This window comes from Ooceraea biroi, chromosome 2, assembly GCF_003672135.1.
Source record: "Ooceraea biroi isolate clonal line C1 chromosome 2, Obir_v5.4, whole genome shotgun sequence".
Taxonomy (NCBI): Eukaryota; Metazoa; Arthropoda; class Insecta; order Hymenoptera; family Formicidae; genus Ooceraea; species Ooceraea biroi.
Window position 1 is genome coordinate 1,030,979 of NC_039507.1, and position 14,253 is coordinate 1,045,231.

General features: G+C 40.3%; 1 protein-coding gene across 4 annotated transcripts; it reads right to left on the minus strand.

The window, feature by feature from the left end:
• Positions 1–3,466: 3,466 nt before the first annotated feature.
• LOC105287928 (serine/threonine-protein kinase BRSK2) lies at positions 3,467–13,507 on the minus strand. 4 transcript variants are annotated; one of them, XM_026975422.1, is made up of 13 exons: positions 13,375–13,507; positions 11,712–11,892; positions 11,482–11,622; positions 11,254–11,404; positions 10,753–10,968; positions 10,445–10,644; positions 10,093–10,323; positions 9,242–9,537; positions 8,553–8,704; positions 8,295–8,447; positions 7,796–7,970; positions 7,116–7,345; positions 3,467–6,864 (listed from the first exon to the last, which is right to left on the minus strand). In XM_026975422.1, exons 1-13 carry the CDS (start codon positions 13,472–13,474, stop codon positions 6,640–6,642), a joined length of 2,451 nt encoding a protein of 816 aa, XP_026831223.1. In that variant the 5' UTR covers positions 13,475–13,507; the 3' UTR covers positions 3,467–6,639. The 4 variants fall into 4 exon arrangements, with proteins under 4 accessions (XP_026831223.1, XP_026831226.1, XP_026831224.1 ...); XM_026975425.1 differs by having other exon boundaries at positions 6,640–6,864; positions 7,134–7,345; positions 8,553–8,701; XM_026975423.1 differs by having other exon boundaries at positions 6,640–6,864; positions 8,553–8,701.
• Between the last annotated feature and the right edge of the window lie 746 nt (positions 13,508–14,253).

Consider the following 14,253-nt stretch of genomic DNA (forward strand, 5'->3'; position numbering starts at 1 on the left):
GATGAACGCAACGTGTAAACCGATAACAAATAAGACTTAAAGAAGACGCAACGATAGAATACATTTAAATTGGTACAGCGAATCGTACGGAAAATTAATCGCAAAGCGAGTATATATGGATTTGCGAATTTCCGCGTCGCATCGCGCACCATGTCCTTGTTTTCAACGAAAGCAGATTCCCGTATCACAAAAATTCATTTTTAACATTACATTACTTTTACGAAATTATTATTATGCACTTGCGCGGTTGCATCGTCGCATCGCACAAAATTCTATTTCAAACGATTGACATGGCGCGAAATATTTGCGAGAATAATCATTTAGGTGTGTGTGTGTGTGTGTGTGTGTGTGTGTGTGTGTGTGTGTGTGTGTGTGTGTGTGTACGTATGTGTCGTTTATTTCACCGATCTGTAAGACAGTTGAATCACGATACGTGGAATGAATCGAGTGCATTAATGATTTCCAATACATTTCACATTCATGAACATATCTCTCACGTGACTTATGAACGAAATATAATTAATTGTACAAGTGGAAAGATATTCGCGTTTGAAATATTTCAGAAAAATCTCATCGTTGAATTACACGTACATTGGATATCATTAACACATCCGATTGCACACGTGCAATTCGAATGGAATCTGATGAATCGTAGTAGATCAGTAACGCTTATTATCAGTAGCGGTATATAATCGCAAGGGCAAGATTTTATTCTTCGTAAAAAAATAGTTGATTGCAAGTGCACATCGAATTTCAGCGTTTCTTCTCGGACTAATTGCACAAATCTGGTACGACGTTCAAGTGAGATGTACTCGCGATATAGTGAACCGCAGGAATTTGTCTAAAATGTCACTTTTTAATAACGGGATGCTAAAACGCGCTTCAGGCTGTAAGTGGCTGTAGAAACTTTTGAAAATTACATAAAGTGCAAAAAGAAACGGCACACGTTCTCCATTTCGAAGCAGATCGATGTAATTGGCCCGTATTCGGTCGAGCTGCATCGACCGAATGAAGCTCGTTCCCCACACAGTGTACGGATCATTGATGAATGTATGTATGCGCTGGATGTGCTAGTATCGATCGGAGATGCTGACCGTCACCGACCGATTCACACACGGGCAAATCGAGTGGAAATGCGCTTTACGCTACAATAAATTCCCGAAAAGAATACCGTTCACTCACAGCCGTTATTGTCAGTTTATCTGGACGTTACTAAATATTCAGCACATATTACATACACGCGACTATTATAGGTCGAAGCTCGTAACGCGAGAGAGATTTGAAAATTTGCCGATTCATGTTTCACGTATACGTTTCAGCACAATTAGTTATCTTTCTTCTTTGATGGAACAAAAATTATATCGGTTATCTCGGATGTGATGTGAATCGTTCATGATACCCAATACTCTCTGAGAAAACGTCTCATTTTTTGTCTTTTGCAATTACGAGTCTTATATTATAATTACGTTTTCCGATTACGTGCGGGATTGGGATTGACTCACTCGTTCACTGTGACCATCAGAGTGTACTTTTCAATTTTTATCCCTTTTTTATCTCACGGAATTCATATCAGATTCGGAAATAATCATTCGTTATTTTCGGATTTTAGGTTCGAGATTTAGAGAGGCATCATATACATGCATGCCTATATATATACATGTATATAATGCATCTGCAAGAAAGCCACCTCCCTTTCCTTGAACTCGAATGATCTCTTTGATCCTGCAGTACTCGCTAATTCCGTCTACGTAGTCTACGAATGAGGGTGATCATGAGGGATCAGAAGCGTATGACGAGTGCTGATGAACGAGACTTGGCGATTAGTGCGATAAGTGGTACATCGTTCGCAACCAATAAGCGTGACACAATCGACGATATATATCGTAAAAAGAAGCGCTCTGTCTCTCAGAACTGTCCATAATCGCGTGGTTTTCACATCGCAGCGCAACTTGCCAGGCGACGCGAATGGGTTCAAGAAACACGTCTTTTAAAGAGATATTCCTCTTAACTTGACAAGTTTCTTTCGTTTCGTCCCTTGCCCTTTTTTACTAAAGTTTTGCTAGAGCTAATTGGACCTCGATCGCTTGTCGCGGCTACGAAAGATCAAAGTGATGGTCAAAGCGGTATAGGTAAAAGAGATAGATACACGATAGTAGACGCATCGGTCGCGCCGAGAGCTCGCAGAGATGCACGATGAACATTATTATGCGAATGCGCGGTAAAAGCACGACAATAATAAACCACGTGGAATTCTCACTTGGACAAGAGCACACGTATCTTACAACGGACGCGATACACGTCCACGCGTCGCGGCGTCATTCACCGTCGATTCCGTCTCGTCGCGCGTTCATCCTTCTGATTCCTGACGTACGGAACAGACTAAAGTAGAAAATGCAGTCTGCTGGACAGTTTTTTTTTTTAATATGAATGCGAAGCGTGATGTACGTGTGCGGAAATCCAACTCACAGAGAGCGAGGATCTTTGCATTGACTCTTTCTTTAACGTTCTCTAGCATCGTTCTCCACATTTGACTAGATACAGCACGCACTCAGTTATTTCAAAAACCCTGCTCAGTACTCAGAAGGTTGCGTCGACGGTAACTGACGGAAATCAGCGGAACAGCCGCGAGATGCGCAATACCTACAATGCACATTTAACAAAATGCCAACGAGGAAACGTGCGATAATAAATCAATGAATCGCATGTGCAAATTGCATTGTCTTATAAATCGTATAAAAATCTTCTATATTCAACCTAGCTTATAATGCCTTAAGAATACGATGTGTCCGGAATTAGTTTTCTAATGCCTGCAGATCCGTGCCTCTCTCGTGGCTGAAATGTTACGCCGCGATCTGTGCACGCGAGCTACTACAGTAATTATCGCGAAAGCGTGCGTACGTTCGTTCATCGTTCGATCGATTCTATGTTAAAGTCAAAGCCGATGACCGGCGGTCACAAGTTTGATTCGCTCGCTGCGCGATCAAACTTGGACTTGAGGTAAGTCATCGTTCTTAGGCAAATCTTTCAGGATCGGTCGTGCGATTGATATACCAGCTCGCATACCAGATCACAGCATCTCTCGGCATGCAAAAGCGAATCGAAAAATAAGTCGGAGACACGTGAGAGAGATTGCGAGTATTTCTGTGTTCTTTCTCTCCTACAGGAGGCTCTAGAGGTTCCTCTATGTAAGCGACACAGCTATCGTCGTCGAGATATTTCGTCGGAAATATCTCGCGAATGATCCTCGGTTTACTCTCGTGCGGTGGAACAGGAGACGGAGATACGAGATCCGAGATTTTTCTATCCTTACATACAGAACTTTGTTGCATGATTCGCTGAAACAGCTCTAATTTGCTTACTCTTCAATATTTGAACGCGCCTTCGCTCACATCCATAGACTTGCACGATATAAAATCCTAGTTTAATATGGCCGGTAATTTGTTTTTCCTTTTTAATTCTCTGTTTCTCTCTTTCTCGAACCATTTTCCTTTTGCTCACCTCTCCATTTTGTTATTATAATATACTTATGCACTGTACGAGTACTTAAATATTTAACCGCAAGTAATAAATGGATAGTTGCAGGCTTACGCTAGTTTTCATTTATACGTAGTGGTACGTGTGTTTGTGTATGCGTATAGCTGTAATACTAGATGCACATTCACTTCCTACGTTGTGAAAATCCCATTCTTTCCCACATCTTGTTCATACATGGAAATGTGTTCTCTCTCATTCTCTCTCTCTCTCTCTCTCTCTCTCTCTCTGTCTCTCTTTCATTCTTATTTTCATTCTTATATAGCAGTTGATCTCAAATAATTTTGCATATTCCTTAACGTAATAAAATATCAAACAAGGAAAATTCAACGTCGTGTTAAATAATAACGACAAAAACTATTTCTTCTGTAAAGTAATGCGCACAGAAAATAACAACTTTTTATCGCGGATTAATCACAGCTTGTAACAGATATCTGTCAGCTTTTCCCCATTTCTCTTTAATGTATAAATATGATTAGTAACATAATAAACTCGTATATAATTTACTTGAATTTTTGTGCGTTTAACTCTACTGACGTACAAGTTTATTCTGCTTTTCTTCAACGACATTTCAAATATACGCGCATGGTTCATTGTTAAAACAATCAAATCATCATCACACTTGCTAAACATAAGCGAAATAGAAAACAAGATATATCGATATAATTTAATGCGCGTTTGACAAGGCATCATTAATACATACGCACGCATGCACATGCACACACAAATAAATAATCTAATATTCTAGATATTATTAATTTTTCGTCTGCATCACGGATGAGGTGTATGATCATAAAAACTGAAGATAATTAAAGATTAACGATTTTATAAAATTTCACATTCGCATTCTCACCGTAACAGAGCATTTTCGATTCATCCAGCTAAATTCCCCATTATACTATACGTATATAGCTGCTTGAATGTGGAATATAAACATGTTCACCTTTAATCGAGAAACATTTCAGATAGTACTGCCGCTTGGTACCATTTCACAAAATTTTATTATTCCGAGATGATGCAACGGAGAAAGAAAACTGCCTTTTCCCCTTTTATTATATATAGGAACGAGTCGCCACATGCGCGATATAATACGTAGGTAATATCTAAAGCGATATCTTTAGCCTCGGAAGATGCTAACATCGTAATTTTGATTCGTGGAACATTTACACACACCCACCCACTCACACACATACACACACACACACACACACACACACACACACACTCTCTCTCTCTCTTTCTTTTTCTCTGTTTCTTTCATTCTCACTCTCTATTATGTAATCTAATTCTAATCGTGAGAACTTAAAAAAAACACGACGCCACGGTCAAGGATAATCCTTTCTCCGCATTGCATCGCAGTCTCGAAAATCGGTTAATTCCAAGAGATTGATCTTTGAATTTATAATTGCAGCGTTCTACGCTCGTCTTCCTTGCGTTATTTTACATCTAGCCGTCTCCCTTTTCGTCAATTTTATTATGATGTATCATTGCGTAACGAATTGTCGATTAAAAACAGTGCTAAACGCGCAGATTATGATACGCCTTATATCGTTCCTCACTAAGAAGCCGACAGGGACAATCTCGCGATATGTTTGTGTTGAGAATAATCTTTATGATAACTACTTACTGCTTATCGCTTAGGGAAGTACAGTCCTTACTTTTTACTTCTTTTCATACATGTATATATATGTACATACCTATATATACATATATACATATATGTACTTGTGTATATATGTATATATGTATCTCTTTTCTATATAATATTCTCTTTGCGACAACCTAGTAACGCTGTGATTCTTAGTCGCTTCACCATTTAGCGTACTTTCGTCGGTATTCTCCTTCCTTCTTGCGAGAAAGCAAACGAAAGAAGCCATGTACACTTTGCATAATGGTGATTTCGGCATTTATGTAGCTTTATGTATTTTTATGTCTATCTGTCTGTCTCTCTGTCTCTCTCTCTCTTTCTCTGTGTGTGTGTGTAATTACTTATCTTGTAAAATATTTTGCAAAATAGTATCTGGACGAGAGACTTTCCTTTCTCTGTCCCCTCCTCTCCGTTCCTTCTCACTCTCTCTCTCTCTTTCTCTCTCCCTCTCTTTCAGTACATTCTTCGCGCCTAATCGTGCCAGATTTGCATTTTCTGTAAATGATGTTTGATATTGAAATGTGTATGTTTAAATAGATTGCTACAAAGAAATCAACGTAATGGTCAAATTAATAGAAAATTGCACCATGAGCGAACAAAGCTAGGAAAAATGATAATTCACAAAACGATGTAAAGTAGAATTTATCGCGTTTTAACGTCATAAATTCCGAGTGAAAGTGCATGACGTAAAAATGCCACTTGTAAGCTTAACGCGCGATAATCTTATTGCACAGCATACGTACAGTAGGCAGTTTTGCAATAATATCTACTGTACGCGTGACGAAATAACGTCACATCATTGCACTTGAACCTCGCGAAACACATTTCTTTATATTCACTACTCTTTTTACATTTTCCGCACATTTTAATCGCACATTTTCTTCGTGTGAGTCACGCTGCGTCGCATCGTGTAGGCTTGTTCCATGAAATACCACCGATTTAGCGAGATTTATGGCGATTTGGAGGTAATACTCCCTTTATGGCGATTTGAAGGTAATACCCCCTTCGAAGATCGAGATTCCTTATTTGTTCTGCAAACAAGAGTGTGACGCAATTGCCTTTATAATGTAATTTAATCTCTGATCACTTTAAATTGTCTTGAGAAAATTTCATACGTGTATATTTCTTTTGCTCCTCGAGAAAAATCAAGCATTTCTAATTTTAAAAGTGAAAAATGAGTACCTAGCGTCCGTAGGAAAAATTTCGATGTTTCAAATTTCGTTACACACGTAATGTGTGAAGAATGCGTAGTTGCTTCTCGATCTTCTCGCTGATGGACAAATTCTTTAGATTGACATTAAGTTTCAATCTTACATGTCGCAATGTTCCATCACGCATATCTGTAGTTTTACTTAAATGTGCGTTCGAAACGTTCGCCAAGAGCCTCAGTAGAACTTTTGAGCGCTGTCCCACAAGTGTTTCAAACTAGATCGGAACTCGAAACGAAAGTTCTGATAGTATCACGCTATATTGTTGCCGCTCATCGTGGTAACACATTTCTTCTCGGGTGTGTTCTGGCTCTCCGAGTTACTTCGTACCGCCTTTGGCGGACTGCCCGGTGTTGACGATGCATCGCCCGGCAAGGCATTATTGTTATTCGTCGACGTTGAGCTTCTCCTACCGTTTTCGCGCGTCGACGATTTTACATCGAACACGGAAGTGTCCGACTCGATATCCGAGTCGATCTGAAACCGACAAGCACGTAGTGTGTTCAATTCAATTGCTGTTGGTTGATTATACTAACAATCTAACGTAAATAAAAATAGCTAGAGGTAATATGAATCAAAATCATGGATAAAGAATGATGCAGTTTTGTAGAGTTGCGGATGTGCGCGATGATATTATTTTCACTCGAATTTTTCGTATTTCTCGAGCAAAAATATTCTAAGCAAGTGCTAAGAACATCGATGAAAAGATGATGGAGATGATGCGCTACCTTGTTGAAACAGACTACCTGTCTGGTAGCTGGATGAGGACTGAGGAAGAGCCGTTCGCTGGTGTCACTACCGCAGCTGGAGCTCTCGCTCATTTCCGTGGTGAATTTCCTGGAGGCCCTTGGACTAGGCGGCGCGGCTCTACTTTGTCCTCCCATGTTTATGCCCACATTTCTCGAGCACACCTGGGACTGAATGTGCTCGCATACTCGTCTAAATCTTCGGATGTTCCCTGCAAACGTCAAATGATTAGGAATTTATTTTATATCTTTTATTTCACGACATTTATATATCTGAAAATACGACAATGTCATATACAATATCGAGTTTTATGTAATATATACGTAAGACATTTTGGGGTAAACAAGTCGTAAATCGGACTTGTTTATCTGAAAGCCGGGGCAAGCAGCTATGAAATTCTATGGATTCTCGGATTTTGTCGATCGCACAAAGTTGTATGAACAGCTATAGAAAAAGAAACCTACATACACACACACACACACAATTGTATGCCAAAGCATTGATCTAGCTGCGCTTGGCTGACTGCCAAATATCAAGTAACAAAGTATCTCCAATGGATCGCGGTATCTATCGCATATCTTTCGTGTAAGTTTTCCTTCTTACAATTAGTCGATTTACAACTTTCAACTTCTTGTACAACAACTTGCAACTGTAGGCTTACCGCTTAATAACGTAAAGGTGATGGCGAAGAGAGGCTCGTTTGGTTGCTTCGAGATTGCGCTAATGTCAACTTGAAATCGTACTTGTCTTTGGAACATGGCTGGTGCAGTACTACCTCTCTTGTATTCAACTCTGAACGACATCGGCGAGCTCACACTGTGAGATAACTCTGCTATCTGCAAATGCCCAGTTCGTCCCAAATTCAGAATATATCAAGCGGGTTAATTTAGTTGTTGTAATTAGATCTGTAAATTTTATATCGCGAATTGAGACTCTTAAGACTAGCGTGACCATTTGAGAGAGATACTGCCGGGAGTCACTCTTGAGGGAATCGTAATTATCGTTACAATAACGCTGGATACTGTCGAAATTAGTGACTTTTAATTTTTTACGGAAGTAGCAAAATCGATTTTTCGCAAATAGACGGCTGTTATTCTTTTATTCTCTTTACTCCCGAGAGTTACTCTCAAATGGACATTAAGCCTTGGTGTCATTCTTACCGACAAAAAAGCATGAATCAGATCGGCCTTAACACTGGCCAGCTGCTTTCCCTTCACCAGGACGGTAAAGGTCTCGTCTTTCTCGGTAGTCATCAAACTACCGAACCATGATTTCTTCGTAAGTTCCGGTGAAGAATCCGGGGTGAGATGTACCTGTGCGACAAGAAGCTTGTTATACGAAATTAATTTGATCTTTTACTCACAAAAGATATCTATGTTATGTAAAAAGAGTAATTTTCATCATCTGTCAACACGTACCTCTTCGGTACTAGTGAGCAATTTACGACGATGAAACCTGGGACTGCCCAGAAAAGAGTTTTTAATCGTGGTTAATCGCGATCTCCAGTGATGAGCTCCAGATCCTGCACCCGTGTGAGGCGATCCGGGCGGCGTAACACCGACCGCGACTACTGTGAAACAAACTGCTTTAAGAATAGGATATTTCATTTATTTATTTATTGACAAATAAAACAAATAATTGGAGAGTAAGGAGGGAAACTATCGAGTGAAGCGAATTTACAATAGCATGCAATTTAATTTATAATTGTATATTTAATTGTAATGCAAATTCTACAGAGGTATATATACACGTCTTAACTTGTCTGAGATTGTTAATCTGCTTGATCGCATTATATTTAAACATGCAATCCTGTGGCGATAAACATTGTTAGGGGCACTTTGTGTAATTCGATCTACCCTGTTTACGGAATAGTGCACTCTAAGAGCAGCACAGTTAACTCGAGTGATTATCGATAACGACATGACAGCTTCCGATACGTAGTTTGAAACTGTGCATATAACGGTAGACGCAAATAACAAATGTAACGTCAATCAAAAACGTTTTAAAATCATAACGGGATTGCAGTTGCATTATTAAAAAGAAAAAAGAGTAGAAACATCCAATTTTTAGTGATACATTTGTACTGTAGCTGAATTAGTAAACTCACCAGGTTGCACCTCGTTGAGTTCGATACCGACGTTGGGGAACGCCGGCGCCGGCGTCGGGACGCTCTGACTCGTAGGACTGCCGCCGTTTCCCGCGGTGGTACTTCCACCAGTAGGTAATCTGTGTGGACTGCCAGCGATTGTCTGACCTATGTGCGACGTCGGCACCGATCTATGTGGACTCAACAGTCCCGCAGGCGTGTGTAACGGTGAGTTACCCGGCGTCGACGAGTGCGAGTGGGAAGCGTGTGTATGGCAGCCTCCCGTGCTCGGTGATCGACGCGCGTGATGTCTGGTGCTACGATAATTAATAGGATTATTAATGGGCCGTTAAATAGGTGAAATTGTATGCGTGGAATTCAATCAGAAGGAAGTAATATTTTTAATTTCACTATAAATGTACAGTATTTTTATCTATTTTTATAAAAATGAAAAAAGAAACATATGTTTAATAAGATCAAATTCCGATGGTTACGATCGGCACTTCTCGCACGCTTTTCTTGGTTCTGGCATTCGAACAAATCGAAAGAAATCTTATTTTGATACTCACAATTACTTGGCATTTTATACGTGAGATTTGCGCGTAAACGAGTATAGACGGGAATTAATCGCTCGAGTAATGTTCATGTTCAATGAAAAAGGGAAGAAACAAGGCGCTGGAGACACGCTCGTGATACGAAACACGCGACATATGCGGATAATTGGCGCTGTCACGCAATCGCCGTCAAGTTGAAACCAAGTGAACTACAGCCGGCTGCGATTAGGGAACGATAACTTTCGTTTTCGAGTTTGAAGTTGGGGTTTTATGGGCGGAAAACGGTGGGAATCGATTTCATCATGAATTTAAATGTACCTGGACTGTCTCCTGGGTGTCAAAGGCGACCCATGGCTAATCTGTCCGAGATTGAGCGCGGTACTACCGTTCACCCTGCACGTGTCCACTCGTTTTCTCGGTGGATCGGCCTCCAATTGTCCCGCGGATCCTCTCATGCCTCCCCTCATTACCTCGAGCTCATCCTCACACGCCGGTCTTCTTCGCTTCCTCTCCAGCAGCAAAAAGTATATCACCTTTTCCGTGTTGTGGCTGAAAAGAAGTTCACGCATCAGTTCTTAAAGCCTTTCCTCAGCTACTTTTCCAATACTCAGATAAGTGGAAAGAAAGTCTTCGAGAAAGAAAGAGAGAGAGAGAGAGAGAGCTATTTTACTTTGGACTAAGCAGCTCTTGAATAAGCTTGTCGCGTTCCTTAAAGCAACCGAGGCTCGCGATCGCTTGCAACACATCGGGATCGATTGCATCCACGGACGGAATAACGTGCGTTTGCACTACGTCCATCATCGACAGCTCCAGTTCTAGTTCACCCTTACCCGCCGCCGTCACCCATATATGCCTGTTTATTTCTGCTAACTAAATATATTAAATATTGATTAACAAGATGTTTAAGCGTCCATCTTGAGCAAATGTATAGCTTGAACAAATAAGCAGGTAGCTTTAAAAAAATGGGAAACGACTCACCGTCAGTCTTTTTTCAGGGTCAACCTCTATCATGCCCCTGAGCAAATTCTGACACTCGGGTGGCACAAAATGCGGTATATAAAATAATCCACGTTTCACTTTCTCCAACAATTTTCTTAAATTGTCGTCATCGAAGGGTAACGCGCCTACCAGAAGTGCATAAAGTATCACCCCGCAAGACCACACGTCCGCTTTTCTTCCATCGTATTTTTCACCCTGTCGGAAGGAAGAGCGACAAACAATTTTATCAGCTCGAGTACTTAGCTTATATTATTTGATTTATCTAGGCCCGGTTCTACCTTAATTAATAATTTTAACTGTAGTTTAATTCTCTTAACTTTTTGTCTCTTTCTAAGGCGGGTAGTTAGAAAGAGACGAAAAGTGAATTAAACTACGATTAAAGTTAAGCGACGTTGGTGGAACCGGGCACTAGTTGATCATTTTTCTAATGAATATTTTATTTAATATCTCGCGGATTAATTATAGTTGAGAGACTCTTACTCTGATCACTTCGGGGCAAGCGTAATGAGGCGACCCGCAACTAGTTTCAAGCATGGAGCCCGCAGGTTGTAAGGACGCCATTCCGAAATCTGCTATTTTAATGTTATTCTTCTCATCCAATAACAAGTTCTCAGGCTTCAGATCTCTATGACTGAACGTGACAAACGGGATTAAGCTCTCAAATTACGAATTCTTTTAAAAAATGATCATGTGACACAAATCACTCACCATATACTATGGCTGTGGCAAAAATCTAATGCGGAAATTATTTGTCGAAAAAATCTCCTTGCCTCCTTCGGAGTCAATCTACCCTTCTTAACTAGATAATCAAACAGCTCTCCGCCCGAGACGTGCTCCAAAACAAGATAACTTGAAAGAAAGGGAGATGTCACATAAAACGTGTCATGTCGTTTCTTGATATTCATCAAAATCTTATTAATATTTTCAGCAGTACTTACAGATATTTTTTGTTTTCGTACACGTCCGAGAGGCCCAGCACGTGCGGATGATCGATCAGTTTCATGATGGCGATCTCACGCTCCACTTTCATCAGTACAGACTCGGAAAGCTTTTCGCGATTAATGATTTTGATCGCCACTTTCTTGCCCAACACACAGTGTACGCCGAGCTTTACTAGTCCTGAAATAAACATCTACAATTCTTTATGATCCTCTTTTGTTTGCTTTTTACGAGGCTGGCACAATTGCTTTAGATCGTTATCTTCAAAGTCTATAACGAGTCGCACAATGTTCTTACTTAAATAGATGCGCCACGGCAACGATTTTGCACCGTTTAAGCAAATAAGCGAACAGGAAATGAAACGGGAAGAAGGGAAGGAACAAAAAAGAATACAGAGGCAATCTCTGGCGGGGAGCAATTAAGAATTCTTACCCTCGAAGTCCTATTCGAAAGAGAGGAAGATGAAGCGATTTAATCCCAGATAAAGATTCGTGTCTTTTTTCGCATTACGATTATGTAAAAACTACGAAGAATTTTGCAAGCGTTTGATTATCGTGAAGTGGCTAACGTTTTTTGATTACTCGAGCGAAAAATCATTTTTCACGTTCGCGTCAGCTTCTCCGTATCTGTCGCCTGCACTTATTTTTACATATCGTCTATATATAAAAATATATTATGTCTTTCTCTATATGACGTTATAGGAAAGTTATAAATAGTATTTACAACACTTTTTATGATCGATGACCATCTTTTAGCCATCTGCAATCGAATCGCTTAAAGTTAAAGCATTAACATCGACAATTGCATTAGTTTTATCATTGAGAGTTAATTAAAACGCATTTTCTGCCGGTTCGTGGACTTTATTTCCATTTATAGTCAATCTTGGCCTTCGTTTCCGAAAGAACGATCATGGATAATTTTTCAAGTTCTTTCTGAATCTTTTTTTTCTTTTTTCTCGCGATCTTGCCGGTAATAATTCAAACTGCATGCACTCTCGGACCATCAGCAGGAGCAGCAATTTCATTATCGCCGCGTGTGGTTCACAGAATTCAAAGCGTGAAGAGGAATTCATTCGTATGATTAACGCGCCGTATTGTCACGTGCGGGAGCATACCCCTTTCTCGAGACACATACGGGATCGATATAGTCCATTGGACGAGATGACCACCACGAGACACATTTACCGAGCCGTGAATTCATTAACGAGCTTTTGTGAAATTATGCGTTCGTCACGCGGAGAATCCAATAATTTCAGTATTTTTAAGCATTTAGCATTTTCGTTCGTAATTGATTAGAAATAGGTAACTGTATGTCAGTTTAATATTGCCGATTTAATCTCGTATGTAATAAAGCGGATGTGCGTAAATTGGAAAATGTTTTTTCCTTATTTCCTTATTTGTCGAATTGTTCCGAATTCTGCAATTTTGTCGAATTGTGTCGAATATGCAATTAGAAATTTTCATACTTTTTGTTAATTAGAAGCGCGCGCGTGGGAGCTTTCATATATTCCCTGGTACGCGCGAGACTTAATTAAACGTTCTCAGCCAACTTAATTAGACATTCCTGCGCCTACTCATGTGACTCGTAATCGTCGATTGCAATAACGATTACAATAGAGATTTTATAACAGGAAAAGAAAAAGAGAAAAGATGCACCACCCACCGGTCTGGCCTTTCCCCAAGGTCTTTTCCAACCGATAAGGACCGACATACTGATGGGTCTCCTGGGTGTTGGACCCGACGGGGCTCTCTTTGCCCTGCATCGCCGCCGAGCCACCACTTTCTTCTTGGTCCGCCAGGTTGAAGGATTATTCTATAAAAAGCGTCAATGTTAAGCCATACGGTTAAGCACCTCTTTTTTTGTCTCTTTCTCTTTCACTCTCGCTCATCGCACACACACACACACACACTCTCTCTCTTTCTCTCTCCCTCTCTCTTCCTCTATCTACCTTTCCTTATCTGTTTCTCTTCGTTTTGTCGTTATCACTTTCTCACTAGGTTCAATATCAGTCGACCGCGTTCCACCACAATTTTACGCGGCATTATTGTGCCTCGTATCATGATAACTCGTTGATTCGATTAGCGATGAAATAAAAAATACCGACTGAATGAATGAATTATCTTCAATTTCTTCTCGTTACATGTTCTTTCACACTTTCAGTCGGGCAACAAATCGGAGGTGACCAACATGATACGCGCGTCATGCGTCGAGTCATTGGGTACATTGATATTGGTCGAAATTTTCTCAAACATTGCGTGCGTTTCGACTGAAATACAAACTATCTACGATTGCTGTTGTCTTTCGTCCGAATTGATCGAAGACACGTCGTGTACATCCATCGCTGATCATTCTTCGAAAGACAACGTTTAGTGTACATTGAGGCAATGAGAGACACTTCCACAGAAAAACTATACACCTGAGTACGTTCACGCATACACCATCACTGCCACGATCGTCCTTTTATTTTCGGTGGATGTTTCTTGCGGATTTTTTTCATGTTGCCTCTTTGACCATGCACCGACGAGACCACCGAAAACCGAA

What these genes read in the sequence shown, in the direction of transcription:
- LOC105287928 (XM_026975422.1), bottom strand. Translation starts at nt 13,474, where the DNA reads ATGCAGGGCAAAGAGAGCCCCGTCGGGTCCAACACCCAGGAGACCCAT. An exon ending in TACGAAAACAAAAAATATCT is followed by an intron (nt 11,623 to 11,711) that starts GTAAGTACTGCT and finishes CTTTCTTTCAAG; the next exon opens with TTATCTTGTTTTGGAGCACG. An exon ending in CAAGAGCTGCTTAGTCCAAA is followed by an intron (nt 10,324 to 10,444) that starts GTAAAATAGCTC and finishes ACTTCTTTTCAG; the next exon opens with CCACAACACGGAAAAGGTGA.